General features: G+C 37.6%; 1 protein-coding gene across 3 annotated transcripts; it reads right to left on the reverse strand.

Moving 5' to 3' along the window:
- Positions 1-1,406: 1,406 nt before the first annotated feature.
- Positions 1,407-25,820, reverse strand: LOC131324471 (phospholipid-transporting ATPase 2). Of its 3 annotated transcripts, XM_058356441.1 has the most exons (25): positions 25,552-25,796; positions 24,183-24,387; positions 22,824-23,037; positions 20,206-20,322; positions 18,455-18,547; positions 18,176-18,350; positions 17,174-17,340; positions 15,052-15,156; positions 13,688-13,785; positions 13,464-13,606; positions 12,188-12,284; positions 11,909-12,018; positions 11,656-11,820; positions 10,427-10,581; positions 10,238-10,318; positions 9,996-10,116; positions 9,393-9,499; positions 8,247-8,378; positions 6,461-6,614; positions 5,705-5,822; positions 5,405-5,578; positions 5,190-5,241; positions 3,355-3,482; positions 2,869-3,019; positions 1,407-2,021 (listed from the first exon to the last, which is right to left on the reverse strand). In XM_058356441.1, exons 2-25 carry the CDS (start codon positions 24,314-24,316, stop codon positions 1,686-1,688), a joined length of 3,327 nt encoding a protein of 1,108 aa, XP_058212424.1. In that variant the 5' UTR covers positions 24,317-24,387; positions 25,552-25,796; the 3' UTR covers positions 1,407-1,685. The 3 variants fall into 3 exon arrangements, 2 of the variants coding, with proteins under 2 accessions (XP_058212424.1, XP_058212425.1); XM_058356442.1 differs by lacking the exon at positions 20,206-20,322 and having other exon boundaries at positions 25,552-25,793; XR_009199360.1 differs by lacking the exon at positions 3,355-3,482 and having other exon boundaries at positions 1,966-2,021; positions 25,552-25,820.
- Positions 25,821-26,861: the final 1,041 nt, after the last annotated feature.

Raw genomic sequence — 26,861 nt, forward strand, 5'->3', positions numbered from 1 at the left:
TGGAGGTAAAAGTTAATGTGAAATATATAATAATAATATTTTCTTAATAAGTTAGAGTTACGATGCGGAACACTTAAAAAAGAATGGATGGAGTATTGATTTCTCTCTCTCTCTTCCCTCTCTCTCTCTCGTTAGTTTTGAGATTCCTCTAGATTAGAGGAAGCAGAAAAGCCCATGAAAAAGCCTGCATGAAACCCCCCCAAAAAGGAACTGAACTAGCCCATGAAACCAAACCAACTCATTAATGTGCTTTGCCAGTTATAATTTGTAGTATCACTAATTTCATACCCAGAAAGCCTAGGTACACCGCATGAAAATGCGGTGACCGTCCACCGTGTGTCTATTGGGGCTCACTCTGAACCTTAGAAAAATATTCATAAATTTTAAAATAATATTTCATGGGATCCTGTAAAAAATCAGCTCCAATGGATATCGGTAGGTATGGTTTTCGGAATACGTAAAGACAAAACTGTTTAGTTTTGCAGTTTCGTCTATACAAATTCAAAAAACATATCTACCGATATCCGTTAGAGCTGATTTTTTATAGAGTCCTATAAAATATTATTTTAAAATTTATGAATATTGTTTTATATTTTTTGGGGTCTGGAGTGGGCCCTAATAGACATGAGGTGGATGGTCACCGCGAAATCCATGCAGTAACTGTAGTGCTGCTGTTTCATCCCCAACCAAACATGACCCCATAGTAGATTAGATCTGAAATGTCTAGCTAATACTATGTACTATGCATAGGAGCTCCTACAGTGTACTACTCCCTGGTAATAAGTAGATTAGATCTGAAATGTAATACTATGTACTATGCATAGGAGCTCCCACAGTGTACTACTCCCTGGTAATAACAAAAGAAATGTCTAGCTAATGGTATGCATAGGAACTCCTACAGTGTACGACTCTCTGGTAAGCAAAAATTATGCATGTACTTGTTTCCCAACACCGAGTTAGAAGATCCGAAATAGGTCTTTTAATTGATGCAAAAAAAATTTCTTAAAAAAAGTTCTGCGAGTGTTTTATTTCTTGATCCGAAGAAAAACTTGATTTTCGATACAGAAAATCTACGCATATAACTTTAAAACACAACTATGTTCAGAACCGTTCGATGCAATGCCGACTCACGTGTATCAAACAACCGCAGACGCAATTGTGCCTAGAGTTGTGTTTTAAAGATGCTTGATTAACATTTCCCTTTCGAAAAGGAACTAACAATTTGGGACAGGAGCATTAGATTTTTTTGGCTTTTAGTTTTTAGTTGTGTTGACAAGAGGCATAAGACACAAAATAACACAAGAAATCCGTGCAAATAGACACAGATGTATGCTGCAGCTACAGCCACAATACATAGATGAAAAGCCACAAAAAGATACATGCATAAGCACCCTTACGTGCCCTAATTTTTAACTGTAAACCATCTCTGCTGCAATGATTATTAAAGTTGATTCTCCAATTTGGTGTACAAAATCATCTAACCACAGTTCATTGTACTACAAGTACTCTACTGTATGATTAATTTTACAAGCCTCTCAAATGGATAGAGAGAGCAAAAAAATTGGACTATATTTACGGTAATTTGTGTGTCATTGGCCGTGCTGGTTGATCCAAAACACCACTTCTGCTCAATTATGCCGCCTAGTACTAACCTATTTTTGCAACGGCGAAAATTAGCGAAAAACTCAGTTATCCTTGCAATTTCTAGAGTAACTTGAAGACAATCTTGACTGGGACTGAAAGAAATCAAATGGGGTTCCTGATCCAAACGATCTTCTAGTGGTGTTCGGGGAATCTGATAGTAGAGGCTCGTGCACCGGGCTTCTGTTCTTGGGCTGAATAAGTAACAATGGAGTTGCCTCTTTCTCGAGTGATCTTGGCTGCGGCTCTATATTTCCCAGTGACAATATGGGCCCTCCCAAACGTTCAGCCTGCTGAAGTATGTTAATTTTGCTTGATCTGTAAGTGTACCTGAAATACTTGAGAGCTAGCACCGGACCCATTCCTGCAGCAACCACGAGCTGAAATAGCAAATTGTTTCCTCCAGTTAGAATAGAAGCTTCAACCACTGGGTTTGACTCTTCTTGACCAGTTAAGTTTCAAGGTTTCTGAGGTGTTGTTTTACACATAGATCATATTAGGGAAAATGGAGGGAAATGACAAGATAAAATAAAAAGGAACTATAAGTTTATTTACTTGGTTTCCAAATGATTTTCCTTTCCCTCAACACATCCCTCCTTGAATCCAGAATCCAAATGCAGCCTTACTAATTACTACTCCCTCCGTCCCGATATGTTTTCCCAATTTTGAAAATCTTAACTTTATAAGGGAATATAATGATTACACCTAAAAAGTCCCAACTTTCCAACATTTTCCCTTCAATTATTAAAATGAGGATTTAACTCATTAAAAAGTCAAATGGACAAACATTTTGGGACACCCAAAAGTCTAAAAGTGGACAAACAAATTGGGATGGAGGGTAAATTATACGGAGACTTTAGAATAAACAGTCTAGGGACCATGATACAAAAAAAAAAAAAAGGAAATGAAATACACCGTTCAAAATTGAAGTACAAGCGGTGTATCTTCAAATTGATGATAGTACAAGGGGTGCAAGTGCAAATTCCCCTATGTCTAACTGTATCAAATTGTTGTGTGTCTGAAATACTTCGATTTGTTTAGAAAAATCCTCGTAACGCAGGCCAATATCACTTCATTATCAAGAACTTATATTAGTGTAATGGTTCTTGATTCCGGAGAAATGGGAACGCTACTCCTAGTACACAATGTAGCAGGTTGTCATTGGTCAACTAAGTGGTCAGAGGTGCAACATATAAATGTAAGAGAAGTAAAAGAAGTAAAACTCACAAACATAGTTGTCCAATAAGATGGCTGTCTACAGAGGCGGAACATTATGGTGTACATCCCAGATGATGGTATGGTACTAACAATCCAGTTGATGATATAGAAGCCAGCAAGATTTCCCCATATGGCCAGATGTTGCAATATTGTGAAGGAACTACATACATAAACAAAAGAATGGCAGTTGAAACGGATGCAATTACTTAACGTTAGTCCTTTCCAGAGTTATTAAACACCTATATTGCTTATTGTAAGGTAAACATCACTGCAACATGTGTGCGCAGTGATCAGCAAGGAAAATGAACATCTATAAAAGCGTCAAGTATAGGACAGGTTAGCATAGACCTCTAGCTTTAAATGCGAAATTATGTCCAAGAACGTGAGTGATTAGACATGAACTCACTTTGTTTCCAATGCAACAGGTTAGCATAGACCTCTAGCTTTAAATGTGAAATTATGTCCAAGAACGTTAGTGACTAGACATGAACTCACTTTGTCTCCAATGCAACGACAAAAGCCTGTAACCAAATGCATCCAGAGAGTGCAACCATTGACATCTCCTCCATTTCGCTTCTCTCATAGGCATAAGCATGTACAGTGATCACGAATACAACTATTGCCTGCAAACCATCTCGAGTATCAGCAACCTGGAACTAAGCAACTGGTACTACAGTGGGGGGGGGGAGGGAAATTAAGAGAGAAAGTAAGAATTCCCGCTAATTTCTTGTATTCATGAACTCAATTCAATTTGGCAGGATTTTCTTAACTGCAATCCAGTTCCTATTAAGTTGGGCATACTTCTATACACCTTCAATGCCATGTAAAGGTTCAATGTTGGCAGAGTTGAGAATTAAACGAAATTTCAGAGCTTTGAAGCTTTCTTGTGAATCGTGTGATGCAACCATAGTTCTAGGTGTGGTGCCTAGCTCAAGGAGAAGGTCCTGGAATTTTCTTCTTCCCCTTTCGAACTTGGGTTTCTGCAATCTAAAATTCGAAGACTGTAAAGTACTACTGTGTATGAACAACCCCAGAACAGCCCCCCTTTGAAACCCTTAAAAAGCCCTATAGTGTACACTTGCCTGCTGGCCTAGTTAAATGAAGAATGATGACCTACCAACAAGGCCTAAAAGTTTGAGCTAATTTAATTTGTAGAAAGCTTGTGGTAAAAACTTAAGTATATGCCATTCTATTCTCCAATATCCCAGCAATGCCCACCGTTACATTCGACCGATATGAAATACGCAAGTTCCTCGTTGCCTGGCAGAGCAACTTCCCCTGGCTGGCGAATATGGATAGCTCATCATATGTGACCATAGAGCCACCCACATGAGGGAATAAGGTACACTACCCGGGGCCACTGTCCCTGACCAAAGCCTCTAATCCTCTACCACACCACCACAGAGCCCTTCATGAGACTTACTCTGATAGTGGACCTACCAACATTAAGAAAGTGGACCTACCAACATTGTCCATAGGGGCTAGAGCTGTAAACAAGCCGAATCGAGCCGAGCTTTATAATGTTCAGGTTCGTTTGTTAAGTTTTTAAACAAACTCGACCGAGTTCGAGCTCAATAAATATGACAAGCCGAGCTCGAACCAAGCTTGCCTAGGTTTGACTTGAACTCAAACTTGTTCACGAGCCTTAATGAGTCAAAAAAATTAGCTATATATACTATCGTACAGGTCTAGAACTGCAAATAAAGTTTTTATTTTGTACATATATAATGTAAAACTATAAAAACATATTAAAACTATAAGTATTTAGTACTTTTAAAAGTTTCATACATATTAAGGTTATATGTGCAATTCTATATATATATAATCCAGGTTCATGAGCCTAATTGAGCCGAATACTGTCAAGTTTATGTTCGGCTATTTATTTAACGAGCTTAAAACTGAGGCTCAGGTTCAGTTCGTTTAATACCCGAATCGAAGAAGAATGAGTCTTTACCGAGTCGAGCCTCGAACAGTTCACGAACAACTTGGTTCATTTACAGCCCTAATTCTCCAAAATCAACCCCAAGTAATTGAGTAGCAAGCTTGCGGTTCTATTTATACCAATGTGGGATGTTACCCCATAGCGCCTTTTCGTTTTTTTCTCCAAGATGTCCTCGCACTTTTCTTTTCCTAAGAAGTGTGGTAGTCATCATATGAGTTTATAAAATGTTAACTTAGCATCTTAACCTCTTCTCCAGGATTTATTTGATGGTCTTCAATTATGTAATCCAAAAAGTCAGCGACAGAGATGAGTTTCAACCACTGTGAAAATGGAATCCGTGAAGGAATAGAAATGAAACACTAAAAATTAACAAATGAAAACAACTTACATGGTACAGAGACCGCCCAAACCATCCAGCAAATGTGCTAGGATTAAGAAGCCTATTTCAAGAATGACAAATTCTAGTTAGCAACTAACAGGAAGAATCTGGACAAGAGACAGCAAAAGGCCCAAGTTCCATGGCATGCAATATTTCCTTGAACTGAAAGCAAATTTTTTTCTAAAATCATGATAACAACAGAATGATTTGGATAAAGAGCAGACCTCCCTGCTTGGCAGTAAAATAATATTTGTGGGTGCTGCATCACAGTTCTTTCGCTAAGATCTTTGTCCAAGACACTTACTAAAACAGGGATACTCGTGTAAAAAGTATTATAAGCCATCAAACTGACAGAATTGAAAAGGCTGGTACCAGAGACACCTGATATAAAAGAGAAACTGTATGTGTCCTAGTGTTAGTACATCGGGAAAAAATAACAAATACAAGTTGCACTGCAGATAGATGAAGAAAAAAACCAGCACAGAGAAAGCACAACAAACAGAACAAAATCCATTGTAACTTACAAGATTTGGATGAAACATATCAGCAGCGATTTATAAAATGAATATTGAGACAGAAATGCTGTGCGGTTATACGAATACCGCCCATGGACAAGTATCAATCTTTTCAGAAACCTGAATTCTGCAAGGCAAGAAATAGTTGATTGCAACCCATGGGAACCTCAGCCAAGACCAACAAATAATTAGAAACAGACAGATTCCAAGACCCATACACAAAGTCACGCATGTCATAATCTCACAGCTACAAATGGGCGAGATTTCAAAAAAAAAAACTGCTCATGCCTTTGATGAAAATTCCTTTACTCAAGAGGGGAACATTACTTAACAGGAAGTGCATGCAATCAAAGATGAGCCTATGCAGATTAGGACTTAGCCAAGAAATGGGCAGGTGAAACTAATGACATAACCCGAGCAGTCCCCAGAACCAACAATCAACATTTTATAGATGGTGCTTAGTTGTTGTCTACGCTCAAGGGGTTTGGTCTATATTTTTGCATACATGGCTTGTACCCCCTTGACTGCTTTTGTTAATCAGTGCATGATTGCATGCCCATTACCAAAAAAGAAACTTGACAGGATAAGACTACTAGAATTAGTGGTATATGTGATTCAAATTGTGAATGGAAAGCACAGTATTACGAGATGGGAAGTCAAATGACATGAAATGCAAGTAAAATAACCAGAAAATCACCAAAACCACTATACGCAATGACTTCCAAACAACCATAAATTTGCACTAACACCATGTTTAATACTCACTGCCAATACTGTAGTCAGCTGCCCTTGCTGCCTGTAGTCCTTCTCTCCCACTAATGCCAACCCCAATGTCAGCTTGTTGTATCATCCTCACATCATTCCCACCATCCCCAATAGCCAGAGTTTTGTACTCACATGATTTTATGATATCCACCAGCTGCATAGAGAAAAAGTAGAACATACTATGCTTCAAAAAACAAGAAAACGTGAATGCTAACTCAACATTTTTCTCAAGGATATTGTGAAATGACAACACTATAAAGAACAAACATCTAAAGTTGACTAACTTCTCCCATTTAGGTAGGGGTGCTAATCAAGCCAAACACGGTATTGCTTAGGCTTGGCTCAACTCCTTATTACACATTTACACGTGTTCAAGCTTGGCTTGAGTTGGAGAATTTTTGAAGACTAATTGTTCAAGCTTGGCTCACATTTGAAATTTTATGATCGTGATAAACTTGGCTTGGCTCATGAAATATGCACGTCAATCTCGAACTTTAATGCCTGAGCTTAAGCTCGTGAAATTTTGAGCTATCAAGCCTGAGTTTAAGCTTTTGACGCTCCCAAATGACAAAAAAAAATAAAAAAAAATTTTTTTTTTTTGGGGGGGGGGTTGTGGAAACCTATATACCTGCAAAAAAAGTACTGAATGTACCAATGATTGGTGAAAAGATGGTTAGATAAGATCCCACATATTTGGAATATCTATTGATTTACCCTTGTTTTTGCAATATTTACGGAATGACCCCTTGTTTACGAGCCTATCAAGCCAAACACCCATATACTCGGGCTTGTCTTTAATTTATAAACAAACAATCAAAAGTGATTGAGCCTGGCTTATACTTTGTTTGAACGAGCCAAAAGTCAAGCCAAGCTCAAGCCGAGCTTAAGGTGTTTGGTTCATTTAGCAACCCTACATTTAGGACCCCTCAAATATTAATTACAGGTGTACCTGAACACTATCCAAAAAAGTGAAAAATTCCAAAATCCAGAGGATCAAGCCTAGCAAAATTAGGCTTCATCCAACCTTCTCCCATTTAGGCCAACTCAAATATTAATTACTGTTACCTCAACACCATCCAAAAAAAATGAAAATTCCAAAATCCAAAGGATCAAGCCCAGGGAAATCAAACTTTCAATAATTTTTGCACTGCAAATGTATAAAGAATTACCAACTAGTTGCACCAATCAGAACCAAATTTTATGGTGCAGTAGAAAAGAAATAAAATTAGCAGAAATTAACTTGAATTTGCAACAGGCCCTCAGGCCATCTTATAATGTTTCGCGCTGCTTTTATGAAAACAAGGATGGTGTCTTTCTATCACTTACTTGAATATCTCCAGTAATGAAATGGTTGTGCAACATCCTTTGCCAAAGGAAATCTCTCCTCTCCCTTTGTGTTTTTACTTCTACTATTTCAATGTCTAAAAGAATAAATCTAATATTGATACTTTATCAGCTTTAGTTTTCTTCACAAGATAACTACTACCAAAATGTTTGTAGCCTCAAGTCCAGAGCCCAATTATAACCCGAAGTTTGAGGAGCACAAATCTTCATCCAAATCCACTGAGCACAATTTCTTAGGTTAAAATAGCTCTGTTTCCCCTTTTTCAGCTACATGGGCAGTGTATTATCTTTGAACCATTACTACAAGAAGGTACAGATAGAGGAAAAGTTCTTTTCGAAAACTCCCAAAAGTTAAGAATGAAAATCAGATTATAGAATCCAAAATAGCTAATTTCATTGCAACTTGTAAGTGATAGATCATCCAAGAACTGATGAAGAGCACCTGCGCTTTTTGAGATGGTGTAACACGGCAACATATAGCTGTCCTTGACAAAATTGCCAATTCAGTGAATGCTTTTCTGTAATGCCTAAGCGCAATTTCAAGAGCCCAGCCATCAATGACAAAAGCCACGTCCTGTTAAACAAGAAGCAGTGATTCAAAAAGAGAGGGGAAAAAAAGAGACTTTCAAGGAAGCTATAAGTTCAACCTACTCAGGTATCAATGCCACAAATTTAAGTCAAACATAGAAAGTGAGTGCCTACATAAAAAAAGGTTTTTAATCTACTGCACGGGTTGGAGTCACAGATATCAGCCTATCCACACAAAAGAATGGGCAAGACTTGCTACCTATTACCTCTCCCAGACCGTAGTACCCTACTTGATGCGGGAGCCTGTGCAGAGGCTGAAACCAACCAACAAGGGATCTTTCTAACACTTTTTTTCTAAATCCTCCACATATCCATTTTCATGATCAACAAAGCACTATATGCGGGAGCCTTGTGCAGACTTGCTACCTATTACCTCTCCTAGACCGTAGTACCCTACTTGATGCGGAAGCCTTGTGCAGAGGCTGAAACCAACCAACAAGGGATCTTTCTAACACGTTTTTTCTAAATCCTCCACATATCCATTTTCATGATCAACAAAGCACTATTTCTTGGTGCCTTCTCCCACCATCAATTATTCTGATATAACAGAATTTGGCTGATTAATCCAAATAAAGAAAAATAACTAAAAGGCAGAGATCAAATGAAGCTCTGACACAGAATAAATCCACGGCATCAATACAGTGAGTTAAGGTTCACATATGACACATTTACTCGGCTCTCAAACACAGTACCCAGCATCCACCAACCATTTTTTCTGGTAATGGGATTTTTTCTTTTATTTTCTCTTTTACCCTGTGCTCCAGCTTGCCTCACCTTAATTTATGCAGCGTAAAAACTATAATGGATTGTTCATAGATATGAATATTAGATTGGAGATATTCAGATCGATGAACCAGTTCAAGATTTAATTAAACACCAGTGTCTAAAGAAAAGTGTCAACTGCCGCCCATAAATTGCCAATACGATAGAGGCGAAAATGGTGTAGAGGAACAGTTATGTAATTGAGAGATGCAGTCTTATGAGGGTGCCAAATCCATACCTTGGGTTCTGAACTTGTTATTCTCATTGTAAGCAAAACCCTCTCTAAACTTCTACATACTTCATCATCAGTTTTTCCATTAATCAACAGAAGCTGTCCTTTGGGTTCTGTCCACAAATCAGAAGAGAATCTATTAACGGTTGTATAATAGTCAATGAAACATGAAAAATACCAGACTTCAGAGCATTCCTTTCCATTTTCTCCAAAAACAGCATCCGTAAAATGAAAATATGAACTACATACATCACATATTTAGGTATTACTGTTGAACTTGTATGTAAAAATCTGTTACATACAACTCCAGAATGCTGACATGTAAAACTTAACTTTTTGCAAATGCCACCTGGCCTGGGTGCACCAACTTGAGTGCTTGAGACTTGTAAGTCAATCAGTCAATGAATATTTACTCAACGCAAATAAGAAATAAAAATTCTGACCTAAAATAAACTATTTATTATTAGAGTTTCTCAGGAATCCACAGGCCGTAGTTCCCCCATGCAAGAGGGGTCTGCTATTTCAATATAGGATCAACAGAAATATGGACATATTTCTAGAATTGTAATCAATATAGCACAAGGAGCAGAGAAAAAATGATTTACCAACCTGGGGATACTAAATTGCACGACAGAGCAATTTGTAAAGCAGTACTCTGCTTGTCTCCAGTTAGCATCCAAAAGTTTATTCCTGCTCTTCTAAGTGTTGTAATTGTTTCCGGTACACCATCCTGAAAATTTTGATAAATGGTAACAAATAAAGCCCAAGAATCTAAAAGCCAAATATATGTATTAAGGATATCCAAAAATATTTAATTTAGGTAATATTAGTTACCCAACAAAAAAGCGTACCTGTAACCGATCCTCTATGGCGGCAACCCCAAGGATTTCAAAGCCATGCTCTAGTCTTTGGCAGACCTCAGCTACTCTCCACTGCAAAGAATATATTGAGGGAACAAAGTATGTCATCACCAACTTCCACGAGAGGAGGTATATAAACTCAAAGAAGAAGAACAAATGACATTAAGATATACACCTCACCTCTCTATCCACCAATGAGCTATTAGCCTCTTTAAAAATCGAAGACCATTCTTGATATTCATCATTCTCTAATTCACGCCAAGCCAGACATAATGTCCGCAGTCCCAATTGAGCATACTGTTCTACAGCTTCAGAAAAACTCCTTGTTTGTTGTCCTGAATAGTTTGCAATTAACTATTACCAAAGCAATTGAAGTATCACTGAGTGCAAGCACATCTGCTATCTAATTTATGCTGAAACACAACTTTTAGACTCTTACCACTTCCAAAGAAAATAAAAGACACAATATCACATACACAGACTCATACGATGCACTTTGGCTCAAAATAGGTTAAGGGCTAATAACATCTTTCATAAAAGTAGACATAAACGCTCTCTTTGTCCCCAGTGGAGTATCATGTGATGAATAACTAAACCTTGCATCTCCTATTTGTGGATTGCCTTGTGGCTTCATCCATATGGCATAGGTTATTCCAATTGGTAGATATGTGGTGGGGGCATGAAGACGAAAGCTTAGCAGACTAATTTTAGGGGGATTTATTTGCAACAAGAAGACGAAAGCTTAGCAGACTAGTTTTGCTTTCAACTTTTCGACTCAATATGCAAGAGGGTGTCTTTTCTGTCATCACTAGATATTGGAGCAAATCAGTTGTGTTTCCGACATAATCAAGGGTTCTGAGCAGAAATGGTAACATGCAGGTGAAAGCTTGGTAGCAAGATCCTTCTAAAATGGGTGCGCTCCCAAGATGGGAGCTCGAATCGGCGCTCCCAAGATGGGAGCTTTACAGGAGCTCGCTCCCCTCGAGACGGGAGCTCACTCCTAACTAAGATGGGAGTTTATCAGCCGTTATGGCAGTTATTCTCTTACTTTTAAGGGAGTAATGCCATTGTGGAAATAAGAATATGAAAATCATATCAATCAAGAAGTTTTGCAAATTGGAAATATCTAACTTCCATTAATCACCCTTTAAGATCAGGAACAATCTTAATAAGTATCACTTTTCCTGCAATGGTTAAGTATTTAAATATATTTCATATATGTAATTATATATAATCTATATACGCTCCTTAGGCGCTCCCAACCTTAGGAGCTTCTAGGCACTCCCACTTTGAGTTACTAAGGGTGAAAGCTTTCAGCAAGTTGAAGGACTATCGATCTCTACGAATGCAGTTTCTAGTGCCTTCTCACAGTCGTTCACTGGACGTCTACAAAAACTGACAAAGCATACCAGTATTCACGCAGGGTAGAATAGCTTCATCTGCCCCCTTTGATAGAAGCATGATTTTTCCACTTTTGCAATCTTTCACCACTACTGACATTCGTTTCCTATCAGAAGTGAACTCCAGAGTGTCTAATACCTCATACTGTACCATTGCACCATTATAATTGATTTCTGCAATAGATGAAAACAAAGACAGCAATACATCATGATTCTATCAAAGAAACCCTAGTATTTGCAGCCAAAATCATGATGCTAGTACCAAGAATATTTGCATTCTTATTGACAAAAACCATATGCAAACAGGCAGCAGCGCGAACAAGAGCTTCCTCATCCTGAGATTGTGCCTTATACATGATTGATCCACTTTTGCTATATAAGAAATGCAAAAGACACAATAAGATCATTCACAACCAACAGAAAAGAAGTCACCCAAAATAAGACCAAAGCACAATGAATGGAATATAAGCCATGTTTATCAGATTCCGGATGGGTGTTTTATAATCCTGGAACCTATTGACCAATAAAGTTGCTAAATCACCTTCTTATAGGTATCACTGTATTACATAGAGCCATAACTGTAAGAAATCTAATAACATCTGGAGACCCACTGACAACAGCATCGAGTAGCTCCATATCTGTGTACAGTAGCATGGACAAAAATAAGCACCAGAGAGTTTAAATTTTTTAAAATTGAAAGAGATCCTGCCGCTAAGGTACTAAATCCTTGTAAAAGAAGCAAACCACCAGTGGATAGCAAGTCCATGATAGAGATATTCAACCTTTTCCGGCAAAACTATTACACCTGTACAACAGTTATTCATGAATCATCACTATGAGTCTGGTCAAGCTAAAGCCTTAGAAAACGCAAATAAGTAAGCAAAATCTAGGCGTCGTGTTCGTTTTAGCCCACAAACCACAGGGATTTATGTGGTTTTTTGTATTGTCATGGGATGATCTACACAGGAAGGATAACCAAATGGAGCAAAATGAATTTGACACTGATTACAATCAAATATTTTTTACCCGGTTTCTTTCTCGCTTATTTTTCAGTTTTGGTGTCCATTTTGTGCATATTGCCAAAGGTTAGATCTGTCTCCAATCTTCCCCCACCCATACCCCCAATGATTGGGGACGACATGGGTTCTATTGTTGTTGTAGGAAAGGTAAGGACATGTAAAAGGATAGTATATTAGTAAGAAAAAGAGCAGGAACCACCAATCATTGAGAAATACCGAAGAATTGAAGGTTCACTTGGTTTCACAAGAGCCCCTTTCACATTAGCATAAAGTATAAATAGGTCATCTCAAGATTAAACATATAAAAGAGCTTGAATAGAGGCACTATTAATTACCACAAAGAAGTAAGAACTATATAATTCAATTTGGAGTCCTACGAGTGATAGATGAGTGCTAAAATAATCACGCGTACCTAACTTCAGTTCAGAGTGAACCATAACATTATGAAATCTTATGTAAGAATGGACCAAAAGTAGCACTGTATGCTTGGGAACAGGGAAGAAAAATTGCAATACAAGACCCTTTGCAACTTATCTACATGGCTAGCCTATTGGAGTTTGGGGGGCTGGGGGGAATCCATGTACAATAATACTCTGCAACTATTATTGAATTCATGAGCCATGAATCCAAAGAGGAAACTATTAATGTTCTTTATAGGCCCCACTATCATGTACAAGTCAAAAAGGTCTTATCTCAGATAACCCATGCCAATTTACTTAAAATGAGTCACTTCGGAAAGAAAATAAAGTATGCATAACGAAAATAGGAGAACTACACAAAGACAATGGAAAACCAAACCTTTCAGAGCATCCTCAGTCTCATTCCCGTAGAATATACCACCAATAAAACATCTCTTAAAGACCATTTTATTCTCAGTAAGAGTTCCAGTTTTATCAGTCAGTATGTACTCGACTTGTCCCAAGTCCTCACTAATTGCTGTGCTGCCAGATACAATTTCTGCAATTTAGATAATTAAAGACATTGAACAAACTCATAACATTATCACATTTCATTTCTCTTACTTTGCTGCATTGGCTCGTGTGCCAGTTTCAATGTCAAACATCTCATTGTCCCAATCAATAAACTTTGCATACATGCTCTTAACAAGATCCAGAGAGACCTGCCACATATCAGCAAAATTTTGAAGCTCTAATTAGTAGTCCTAATTATTTGAAATTATCCACCTTACTATCAGAGTATCAATTTATCATTTGACATGGGAATTGAATGGCTTCCCTTCAGCATAGATGAAACTAATGTATTTCACCATGTTTAAGTATTTTCAAACGCTCCACATTTCATTGCAGAGAAACAGGATTTGCGGTATTTATTTTCATACTTAGAATAAACTGAACAGAACACATCTACACAGAGCAAGCATTCAAAAACTATAAGTCCCAGTATTAGTCGAATCTACTCTTAAGATTTTCTCTAAAAAAAAAAAGAGAAACATCTATACAAACCAGTATGTGAACAAGCTCAACACCTTAAAGAACGTTAAACAATTACACTCTCTTGATCGATTAGTTTGAGCATCTTAACCTTTAAGTAATAATGCCTAGCTTGAAAAACCTTAATCATCAATGGAAAATTCTCCATTAGCTTACACTAATGAGTACAAATGACAATATGGAATCAAATTTCAATTATCTTGTGGAGAAGATTAAGCAAAAGCAACCAAATGCATGAAAACGATCAAACTTCTAACTATTGAAAACAACCTTTTAAGAAAATAATACATTTGTGCTTAGAATTTTGGAAACAGTATAGCCTGGATCTCTTTCCTGTATTGCATGTGTACACAACTATGGAGAACGGATACTCGAGAAAATGTCTAGCACATGTATCAGGTATGAATATACGCCCGATACAGCTTGACACATCTAGTTTTACTTCTATCATTACTCACATGACTTAATTCGGTTATCTTTGATGTTTTTCTGTACAAGCTTGATTTTGGCTTTAGTTTTAGGCATGATATGACACTAATATTATTACTCATCCACAATGCATCCCAGTTGTACCCGCATCCCTATCATATCGTATCACACATCTGTGATCCACAGCTATGCAACCTTGCTAGGTAGATTCCATTGATCAAAGGGAAGGTAGCACACAAGACTCAGCTAACTATGAGGTTTCGTGAATGTCCTAGTTTTTATCATTGAGGACATTCAAGAAAACCATATCATCCAAGCTCACAGGTCTTCTTTATAGCTATATATCAGCTCTTCTCACTTATATACATTCTCCTTGAAAAGGAGCACTTGACTGCCAAACATATGATTCTATAACCCATAATCATGTCAAAAGGTTCATAATTAAAAATCATCACAATGTGCACAATGACAATTGAAAAACAATCAGCAGCATTGAACATGTGTACCTTTATAGATATGGGTATCATGATTGAACAAAGAAGCTCAAACCGTAGAGGGATGACCAGCAGTTCATACCAGGGGCCTTCAGATGGATATTGAACATACCATTGCTACAGAACAAAATACCAATAGGATAGCATCACTTTTCCAAAAACAGGAACAGAAATAGAAAAGGTTTAAAAGTTAATTCTATGCTTAATAGTTAGCCAAAGATGAAGAATGATTTTGGACAAAAATATAAAACTTCATCAGTATCTGCAAATAACCAAAGATGAAGTATTATTTTGGACAATAATATAAAACTTCATCAGCATCTAGCAAGCAAATACAATCAAATTGGGCAAAACAGTTAGAAAACCAAAGCGAGGGACGCGATAACAAATTTCAGAAAAAGAATTCAAACTAACTGAAGCGCTGACAAATTTTACCGACGTTGCGTAGGCTGACCAAAACAAGCTCTTTTTCCTTTATATGCAAATTTTGACAATGAAGGAAATGTATCTATGAAGCTTTTTGACAAAAAAGGATCTGCAGATGAGGAAGCCAATGCCCATAAATCACATAGGACTCGTCATCAGTGCAATGGTCCAATGTGCAAACTATGACCAACCATTAGCAGCACAAATAGACCCAAAAAAATGGCAAAGAAAACACGGAAGTGAACAAAGAGCAGAACTAAAAACTACATACTCCAGTAAATTGAAAGTTCTGATGCTGCAATTGCTGAAAATAAAAAAACAAAATTGACATAAAGCTATATTACATGATAAATGAAAGAGAGAATAATTATCCATGTGAAAAATAAGGCTCCTTTTGGCTTGAAATACAGATCATGAATTGTAACATTTCTAGATGTTAGCTTTCTTCATATCAGTTCATAGATCATTTCCAAACCCCAAAAGAAAAACTGCCTTTCCATTTCCTTAATATTCCCAGTCAGTGACTTTACAGTCACAGAAAATGCAAAGACCAACAAGCAGCATGACTATACATCTTTTCTAGATATCCTCTTGATATAACAAAGCATCGGATAAAAAAGAAAAACATACTACTAAGAAAATCCACTGGTTGACAAAAATGTAGAGAATTCCTTAGTGGTACAAAGATAAACTTCGGCTGAACTATCTTCGTAGAGATTAAGGAGAATATGAATGAGAAACTCACAGAAGGAGCAAATCCAACACACAATTCATCTGGTTGACATTAGGGTAGAGAATTCCCGAGTATTTCAGCTGAACTATTACTTAGAAATTATATGAGAAACTCACAAGAGTTACATGAAGAAACTGTGACACAAACCACCCCCCTCCCCCCCGGTCCACGTCCCACGTCTAAAGTCTACATGGATGATTCTGCGTATATAAGGAACGGAACCATGTGGGCTACTACAAGTACCTTAGGCTTAAGCATTTTGGGTCATGTGGTGTGGCTTGTGGATCAAAATAAAGGTACTGGGCCAGTGGTTTACATGGGGCGTTACTAATGGCATTAGAGCAATCCGTGTGCACGACCATGTGGGCCTTGGACTTTGGATTTGGTTTGGTTTGATTTGGTTTGGATTGATGATTTTAGTGCTCAACCCCTCGCGAGGGCGCAAGGCTATAAAGGTGGGGAGATTATAACACCCCATCCCATGTCGGAAGTCTACATGGATGATCTTGGGTATATAACAAATCTTGTGGGCTACTACTAGTACCTTGGGCTTAAGCATTTTGGGCCATATAGTGTGGCTTGTGGATCAAAATCAAGGTATTGGGCCAGTGGTCTGCATGGGGCATTACAGAAACTAACACACATTCATCGATCCCCTATCCGGGATTAAACCAATTTCAGAGTGAAGATATTAGTTCTATAGAACAAGAAGTACAAGAACTACAATGGGGGCAATATCCAATTCATCAGCAGATCATTGGAATTGCAAGCAAGACAGCGCTGCAGACAAGCAGCGGCTATGAAATTCTCAGCTATGAATGGGAAAAAAGAGGTCACAATTGATTGGCATAAAGGGCAAATTAGATGGTTGGATGATCAGATTCCGTGCATGCGACAGAGACGTAGTCTGAAGGGAAGAATAAAGCAGTTTAAGAAAGCTAAACAAGAAAAACAAAGTAACAGAATTTGGCAAACCTTTCTTGCTTCAGTATCCTTCCAAACATTCCCTGCTATGCCTAGAACAATAACAACCACTATCTGGAAAATAAATATTGCTCCCGTCAGCTTGTCAATCATCATATCCATAGCTGTAAGCTTTGGTTCAGGTACACCCCTGCTCATAGCCAGCTTTGTTTCATTGCCTGAAGATAGAATAAATACAATGAGGAATAACAACTCCCCAAACAAATGTAAAAGTAAATCACAATCTAGGACAAGATGTAAAAAGACTAGGAAGCCAGTGGTCAGTATAAGATTCAGAAGCAAATTCAGTACGACTACTCCAAACATTTGGAAGCAATGATGCGATGGAAGGAACATAAAAAGGAATTCTATGCAAAAATCTACAGGAACATAATTCGGAAAACTTCTTTGCAATGCGTATTTCCATCCACAAATGTCAGGCACAAATCCCTGACCTTACATTCAGAGTTCGGGACTGACCCAACGAGATTCCAACCCCCAGCTTCAATCATTTGGGTAACCACCCACATTAAAATTAGAGTTCGCAAAGTTCAAAAACTGTGGGGCAAATTGTTCTATCCAGTCCTCGTCAAAAGTTTGAGGACCCTTCCCAAATATAACTCTCAACAACATGTTCAATCTTCCACTCATTCAGAAGAAACTATAAGAAAGCCAGAACTATTAGACATCCTGCAGTCACCAGCAAACATATCTATCCAATTTCACACAAATAAAGAGCGTCCGCAACTACAATTGGCAATTAAACAGTTCTAAAAGAAAGAACCATTGCTTCCTCACTCTCCTCTCTCATTTTTGTCATTGCGCATTACCTATTAGCTCCATTGGATAAATTGCCACCCTTTCCAAAAGAGGAAAGAGAGAACAGAAACCTATTATCAGTATTATGCAGATATATAGACGTAGCAATAACACAACAAATTTCATACTACAACGGGCAAGATTTAGTAAACTGTGATTTAGAAGTGACTTTGATGATTTGTTCATAAAACTTGCCTGTGTAGACAGCAACTCCGCAAGCCCACTCAGTATTCCGCAAGTAGCATGATTGAAGAATTGTGTTTTTGATCGTTAGAGGACACAAGTCATTGTCAATGAAAGGAGGAAACAACCGCAAATTTGCATCAAATCTTCTAATGTCTTTATCTGGATTAGGACACTCAATTACACCCTGCAAAAGAAGTAGACAATGCAAATCATCACCACCACTATACTGTAGAAGGAAAATGTTGGCAAAATTCCTAGCCATGATAATGCATGGAAAGAAAAGCTCACCTTGACTTTGTGTAATAGCTCAACATCAATTCCCATGCAAGCAGAGGGTATCACCCTCGTCTTAAGATCAGTTTCACCATCTAATGCAGACGTCTGCAAATATGTTTACACGTTAAAAATAACTTAAATATTCAAAAGAGCAAATGTCATATTCCGACAATACTACCATTGTCTCTGACAGCATATAAAGTAGCATAAACCGTACAAGATGGACAACTGTGTTACCACAAATGTTGATGATGCAGATTATAAATAACAGCATTTAAAATAACGTATTCATAGCAAGAAAAATATTAGGAACCCAGAGAAGTAAAACAGTTCAATATAGTCACTCTCCAGTTCTCCCATCCTAGCCACATCTGTTGAGTGTGATACTACCAAAGCACCAAACTTTACTGCCCTATATTTTGGGTTTGTTTTCTCAGTTGAGGTTCCCCTCTTCCTCTTAGAAAAGTTGATACACTTCTTAGATGACATACTCTTAATGGCCATATTATGCATTTTCTTTTTCTCAATTGATGCTTTCTTCCTCTTAGAGAAGGGCATCCCCCAAGGAAGTTCCCTGTCCCCATTCTCATGATATCTTTGCCCATCAATTTGATCTTTCCATCATGACGTATTCCCCTTCTTTTAGATACGTCCAATAACCAGACAACTTTCTCATACCTATTCAACCAGACGACTTTCTCACACCTATTCAACCAGGCTCCCCTGAGACTATACATAGTATACTTTGCTGGCACTTTGTCAGCTCGAAGTCTATTATTAGGTAAGATGGTTCGGGTACTAAGCCCCAAAAACTGACATACCCATTGAATTGAATACAGGATAGAATGAGATTGTTCTTATATGATTGAACAACTTTCATGCAAATGTGCCATAGATTTTTTCACCACACACTTTCTTCTCATGCTTCATCAAAAGGGTACCAACATGCTCGAAGAAACCAAACCAACTTCCAGTTTTGTTTCCGAGAAAAATATGAAGGTAAGCTGGCTTTATTCCCCAAGTGCAACCGTAACTTCATTTACCATTTTAGGAGTCAATTGTATACTGGTAAATTTAATTTTGGTACAGATGATATGATATTGTGGAGCTAATTAGTTGTTTGCGTTTACGCACCTAGTACCCTTGACTAACAAGATGAAGTCCTCATCGCATACTTGGCTCTATACCAAGAAACAAATTAAAATAGGACTAGAGCTTATTTGTTTTGGCAAGTGATGCACCTTATGTTAGTGTATGTGCCTAAAACCTGGGTGTAGTGGTTCAAGCCTGTCTCCTGTTCTTTCCTTCTCGTCTTGCTTCTCAATGGAGCACTATATAAAGTGATCTAAAAAATTACTCCGTATCAAATTTGTGCATTAGACTTCTTCTGTATAGGAACACTACAAAGACTGAATGAAACTCTTAACGCAGCCAGTTTAAGAAAACGATACAAATGGAATGCAGTAGGTAAATTCAAACAAAATACATCTTTCCAGGTCATCACACATACAACTCTCACACTACTTATTTCAAAGAAATTGCAAAACTTCTCCAAACAATAGTGCCATGTATTACTGAAATGGTTAGGTGATTACAGCCATGTGTGGTCGTAGAACTATTTAGCCCACCCATTTAAGAAAACAAAATACCATCTTACCAATGTTTTACCATTAATATGAAGATAAAAGATACAAATACTTTTGCTTAAAACAATTTCTTGGCAAAAGTCTCCAACGGATAACCTTCTCAAATCATTTGTTTACCTCAACATAGCAGAGACCTTGTGGGTCAGAGGTACCAACTAGAACAAGATCACATGGCACTTCATCATTCTCACGAAGCCATACAATATTACCAACACGAATGTCCTGGGCTTGAATCTGAAAGCGAGTACACCAACCAAGGCAGATGGAGAACAAAGGTTAGGGTCACAAAGCTTAGAAAGAAAATAAAGAACACAAACTCAGGTCTGAACCTATGGTAATGGACTCTTCTAAATGTACAAAGTACTCTGTGAGTCACTTGAGATTTTGGTAACCTTATAGAACATGTGCCCGACATGAGCAGCAGGACTCCATGGTATCCACCCAGCAAGCACATTTGATCAAGTTTTCCATATAGCTAAGGGCCTCCCGCAATTGGAGTCGCCACTTGGTTTAGGCTAACTAAGCAACCAAACAAGGCTACTAGTCCGTCATAACCAGAGATTACTCAGCTCAGCAGCTAAGTTAAGGACCTAGCGAAATGGTTAGCCTCTACTCATCATTCATGGTATTTTAACGACCTTTGAATTAGATTTTTAAGTAGGGAGGAGGAAAGCATGCAAAGCAGATTAGCATAAAAGAAAAAGATGAATGTGGCTGTGGCTCTTGCACTAATAATTCATAAACGGAAAAGTGAAGTATAAAATAAGTTATCCAAAGTCTAGAAAATGGTGAGATCGATAATCTTTTATTGCCGGCCGGATGTCTCCTCATGCAAACATATCAATTTTGTGCAATTTTAATTTAGCAAGTCTTCTCTTTGATCACAAACCGCAAGAATGTGGATTAGGGACAAGTATATGGGTTTAGGCTTAGAATAATAATGGGGCAGTGCCTATAGATGGACTTCGACGTACATGTTAAAGTGAAATATGGACAGAGTAACAATGTTTGGGGGTTGTATCCATTTTTAAGAGGCTTCTCATTGTATTTATAGGCAAGGAAGAGCTCCATACTCTGAATTTTTCCTCCAAAATTTTAAACGTGTATAAAATAAGATTGAAAGCTACATAATCAATAGGGTTTTGAAATGGACAAAATTGTCATACATGGGTAAATGGGTAAAAGTTTACGTCCTAAGGTCCAAACATGCATCCGCAAGTTTTGAAAGCCCGAAGTTTGCGGACGCCAGGCTTGACCCTACGACCTCAACGTTGAAGTTACAAGTCCACAAGGTTAGACAGCTCAACAGACCAAACTTTATAGGCTTGCCCCAAACACTAGAATTTGAATTTGCACGTGGTTTCCACCGTAAAGGCTATTTGAGTCTACTTTCTGGCCCAAGTAGTTTGATCGCAAATCTTCTGAACATCGAAATATATGACCATGTTACCCTTGGTTGAACACCCGATCATTTTTGTAAAACAATGATTTCTCCTTTGTTATAAACCGGGTCTAAGACCCATTTGTACAGTTGAAAAAAAATTCAATGTACTTAAGGATAGTGCAACATGCAAATCAAGCATAAAAATATGGAGTTTACTTTACAAGAAGTAAGCTGAAAGCAGACCGTTCCAAAGATGATGGCGGGCACTTTCGTGCAAAAATAAATCACAAAAAACCCAGGTTAGGAATAACGGGTAATAGAACTTGGGATGTCTATTAAAGTTAAACTATGCACAAAGTTCTGTAATTCATGAAAACCCTACTGCACGTTGTAGTACCACTTTACTATACAACAAAAGAAGAGTACATGAGCACATTATAAATAAGAACATCTTGTTCTGTTCATGTGTCCCAGGAGATAAGAATTAGATGAATCCGATATGTAGACTTGTACCCATCCCCTACAAACTTACCAATACCAAAGTCTGTGTAAAACAGGTAAGAACAAAGTAAGCATAAACTTTGTATTGGGTTATTCCCATTCACAAGGTGTCCAGAAACCTTAGTCCTTTGACTACTGTATCAATCTCTAAATACAGTATCTAACAGGTAGAAAGTCAGTAAATATGACATTCTATATAGATGCATCTGATAGAATAGATGAAGTAGAATCATGTTTTATCTTCATAAAATAATACTCTTATCCTTTAAGGGCCAAAAGTGATGAAGCATCCTTGATATCTCCTAAACCTCATTGTATGCTTTTTAAGACTGTATTAGGTCAATTTGACTCCTTAATGCACTAGCATAACGACCTTCGGAATAGATTGGTACGAGCATAAATTTAGCGGACCATACCTATGTCCATGATTTTCAGCGTCACAACCCCTTTGCAGCAATTTTTTTTTTTTTTTTGTGGTTAAGTTGTACCCCATTTGCAGCAGCTTGTTCTCTGTGATGTATAATATTTTTTTCCTGTCCTAAAATTTGCACCTTATTGTATTTTTCTTCCCCATTGGAAATAGAATTTTTGGCATATTTTTTATTGCTATATACTAATCAGGAATGCAATATCCTCCACCGCTCTATGTAGTCTCTGTCCTTTTTGCATTTTTCATTTTAGCCCTCATGAACAAGTTAAAGGGTGACGCAGGCATACTAAACACACACAAAATCACAAATAGCACCCCATAATTTGTGAGGAGCTATATAATTGGTTACATAGAGTGACAGTTATTAAAAAAACCCACATTTCCGTCAAATAAACAACAAAAGACAGTTGAATGCCATACGAGTTTTTTGATGCCCCGCTTGACAACCCAAACTTCTTTCTCATTTGCTTTCTCATCAGAGAGATATCTATTATAGTCATCCCATCCTTCTTTAGTTGCTGAAACTGCGAATATAAAAATGAGCGGACCCCATGTACTTGCAGGATTTACTGGAGTAATCAGTGGCCACAGTTGAAGGCAGGCAATCAGCAAAAAGTACTGATTCATGAACCGACTGGACATGAGGAAAACATTGTTAAGAAGGACTCGCACGGAGAGGGGGTGGGGGAGTGTAACACAAGAACAGATATATAATCTGAAAGCCAAACTAAACATATAAGCAAAAGAAGGAAATAAAATAGCTCATCATTTTAACCCCAAGTTCAAAATGTTTGCCACAGAACTGAGGATCAAGTGCTGACATAATAAGTAGGCATATAGATTGATAAAGCATGAAGCATCGAGTATAGTAATCAGCAAGGTTGTTATAGTCCACAACGATGCCATACATGGGACTTTTCAAATCAAACAACGTCCAATAAGAATCCCAACAAACCTTCACTCAAATATGCAGTGAACAAACTGTACATGCAATATGATATTTTAGAAAATGCAGGGAAAACTGAAGCATTCAGTTCAACCACAATGTATTAACTATCACATAAAATGTATGAAGCCCCTGGATTCCTCATATCAGGGATGATTGGAAGGATATCAAGGGAAATTTATACGCAGCACATAAAACTGGAGAGATTTAGAAACAGAGCATGGATGGATACATAACACAGACATGCCAATTCCTACAAAATATCCTAGAGAAATCCTACAGCAGGCTCAAAAGTTTACATCCACCAGCAACCCCACAACAAAAAACCAAGTTAATTTCAATAATTTGCAATTGATGAGTGCACAAAGAGTGGTTTCAAACCCTTCCGATATAACACATTGCACCAGCGAAGATATGTGCCCAACCAGTACTGAAGGCTCTTGGCTTTCTACATATGGAAATAAGTGAGGGCTTGAGGTATGTTCTATATGTTCTGGATTCTGGAACCACTCACATCTAAACCACGGGGGAAAAGGGAGAATCAGAACCAGCATACTGGACATTCCATATTATAGATTTTGAGAAAACAGGGGCTAATATACACACTTAAACCACCCAGTAGAATCTTTCTTGAGAATATTGACTCTCTTTAAATAGATAGAAATTAAATAAATCAGTCAAAATCCTGGTACGTATTGAGCACAGTTTTCCGGAAGGGACTTCAAACAATAGTCAACTTCTTTTATAGGTTCTTAAATCTTACCCAACAGTCTACAATTGCAACTTTGAGAACCTAGCATCTGAAATTATAGAGTAAACAAATGAAAAATTACCTGAATTGTTCCCATAAATTCTTTGGAAGAAAGTTTAATAAGGTATATTTTCTGTTTGATATACGGTTATCACAGTAAAGATCTTGCGAGAGCTCATCATCATTGATGGAAACGTAACGCTTCATGTCTGACATAACAGAGCGTGCTTTTTGGCATGTTCATCCCAAGTTTATCTCCATGTTCAACAACATTTCGAATTCTGCACCTATAAAAAGAAGTTCAGTTAATACAGCAACATGAGATAATTAAAATTTTGATCTTTTGACATACATATCACGTTTTTCAGCCATAAAACACATCCTATTTTGCACACTCAAAACAACCAAAAAAAAAGGAGCTTCGTCACACTCTCAGATATAGGGAGGCAAATGTAAAATTAATTTCAACCAAAAATTTAAAGGAATGGTGGAGGGTGTGAAGTTTCTGTTGCACAATTGTGATCGCACCATCAAAGGGATTTGGAGGGAATAGATGTGCACATCGCCTGGTCAAGATGGGACTGAAGAAGAGGAACTGCAGTGATGACTGCGCACCACAATCTGTGGGTGGTTTGCTGGTTGAATATATGCTGACAGCTGGTTCCAAGAGAATCTAGTTTCTTGTCTATTGTTTCTGAATCTCTGATTCTTTTATAATTTTCTCCATGATCTCATATCAGCACCTCAGCACTTGTATGAATCAAACATGGAACCCGTGTACACAAAAATAATACAGCCTTTCAGAAACATATTCTCGCCTAAAAAATGCTTCCTGTAGCAAGTTCCTATTTTCATGCTAGTTGTAATTGCGACAAAAAAATAGGTAGACCAACAAAGCATTCATCCGAAATTTAACCAAATTCTTGAAAATGCAAAATCCCACTGTGCGAAAAAAGGCATGTGCTTCTTGTCCCAATCCAAAACGGTAAAAGTATCGTGTATTAAAAACTCAACCTCGAAGCACACTCGGGTTTTCCCAACTCCAGTATTTAGCACTAGGAAACAAATCTCTATCTCCAATGTTGAAGCAGTTTCAGCAGTTTCTCATTCCTTCTTAAGATGCCAAACTTATAAACTGATATCACCCAACTCACCATTGCAATAGTCATTATCTTACAGAGTCATCACATAATACCATAATCTGACAAATCTAAGCAACCATGGTAAACTGGCATCCTCAATCACAAACATAACCAAGACCCATATGGGTCTCTTATTTTAATGATCAAACGGAGCCTACAAGCTCCAGGGTTCAGGTATTCACCAGAAATTCCCTTCTAATAGGTTTCAAATCCCAATTCACGGTACATATTCAAATCAAAACCCTCAAAACCAGATAGATAAATCACCCAATTCGAGGAAATAAATCACAGAAACGTTATAAGTCGCACCTCTTTTGGCTGCTTCGTCGTCGTCGTTGTTCTTCTCTATGCGGCCTGTGCTTGAGATGTTTGATTAACTCGAGAGATGGAATATGCTGCGCATCTATGGGTGGAGCGGTAAATCGGCCATCAACGGATCCGATTAATATATGTATCCGTCCCCTTTAAAAACCTGATGCGTACAAGGCACTCATGGCCTCACGGGTGTTTTGAGCGGAAACGGTAAACTCCTAGTCTTGGGTCAAGATGGAGGGTTCGGTTGGGTGTAATCGTGGAGAAGTTCTTTTTGGGTGCCACGAGGGTACAACAGACGTGCTAAAATCAGTTGGGTTGGAAAATTATTGAACTTGGTTTTATTTTATTTTGAAGCGATTTTGTCTGCTTACTCACAAAATGCAAATGAAATATTGTTTATTTTGGCTTGATTCAATGCGGACAATAACAAGGCCCCGTTTCCGACTACAATTGCTTTGCTGTTATTGAAATTTTTTTCGTGTTTGTTAGTTTTGCACCAAAATTTCATGTACTATTATTGATTTATCTCGACGAGAGAAATCGAAAAATTAAAAATTCAACTTTTTACCCAAATTTTCTTGTAAATATCCAAGGAATTGGGCTTTTCTTGACTTTTTGAGTTATGTTTTGATATTTCCGGAAATTATTGTGTAAAAATCATAATTTTTTATTTTTTCAATAATACATTTAAAAAAAATTGGCGCAAAACTAAAAAAACTGAATAAGAACAAAACAAAAAATTATAATACATTACTTGTAGTTTAGCGGAAACAGGCCTAGAAAAATAAATTAAATCTATATATAATAGTAATAAAAAGCGCATTTTGCCCTAAAACCGTGGTAGAGCTTCCCCAATTGGAGGGTTCGGTTTTGGGGGCTGTAATCCGAGAGGAAATATCAAGACGGAATAACAAGGTTTTTTAATATATATTTTTTAAACTAAGTTACAAAGAAAAGGCTTGACATGTTAAATTTGACATGAAATAGAAAATGGCAAATAACATCTTGGTTGGACTTCCTTTAAATGCCAACTCATCTATACTATTTTGCCCTTTGTTTCTGTAGTTATTACAAATTACTCCATATTTTAGGGTCCATATTTTAGGCAGATAGAGGTTCTACTCTGGACAACTACTATGGGCACGCTAGTTTCTTTTTGAGTTTGGGTTGCACAATCTCTATTATAAAACAGAAGGGTGTGGGGACAAGTTGTTACAACGGCTCAGATTTGTTTGATCTAAGGGTTGACATGTGCTCCCCAACTCTCTTAAGAAAGTGCCCACAATCTTTCAAATATTTCACAA

This window comes from Rhododendron vialii, chromosome 4a, assembly GCF_030253575.1.
Source record: "Rhododendron vialii isolate Sample 1 chromosome 4a, ASM3025357v1".
In the NCBI taxonomy this organism is placed as follows: domain Eukaryota; kingdom Viridiplantae; phylum Streptophyta; class Magnoliopsida; order Ericales; family Ericaceae; genus Rhododendron; species Rhododendron vialii.

Bases quoted from the DNA above. Each gene is read 5' to 3' on its own strand.
- LOC131324471 (XM_058356441.1), bottom strand. From the start codon at position 24,316: ATGTCAGACATGAAGCGTTACGTTTCCATCAATGATGATGAGCTCTCG. The intron at 11,821-11,908 runs GTACTAGCATCA...CATCTATTGCAG, and splicing joins TAAGAATGCAAATATTCTTG to AAATCAATTATAATGGTGCA. The intron at 5,579-5,704 runs GTAAGTTACAAT...GGACACATACAG, and splicing joins ATATGTTTCATCCAAATCTT to TTTCTCTTTTATATCAGGTG.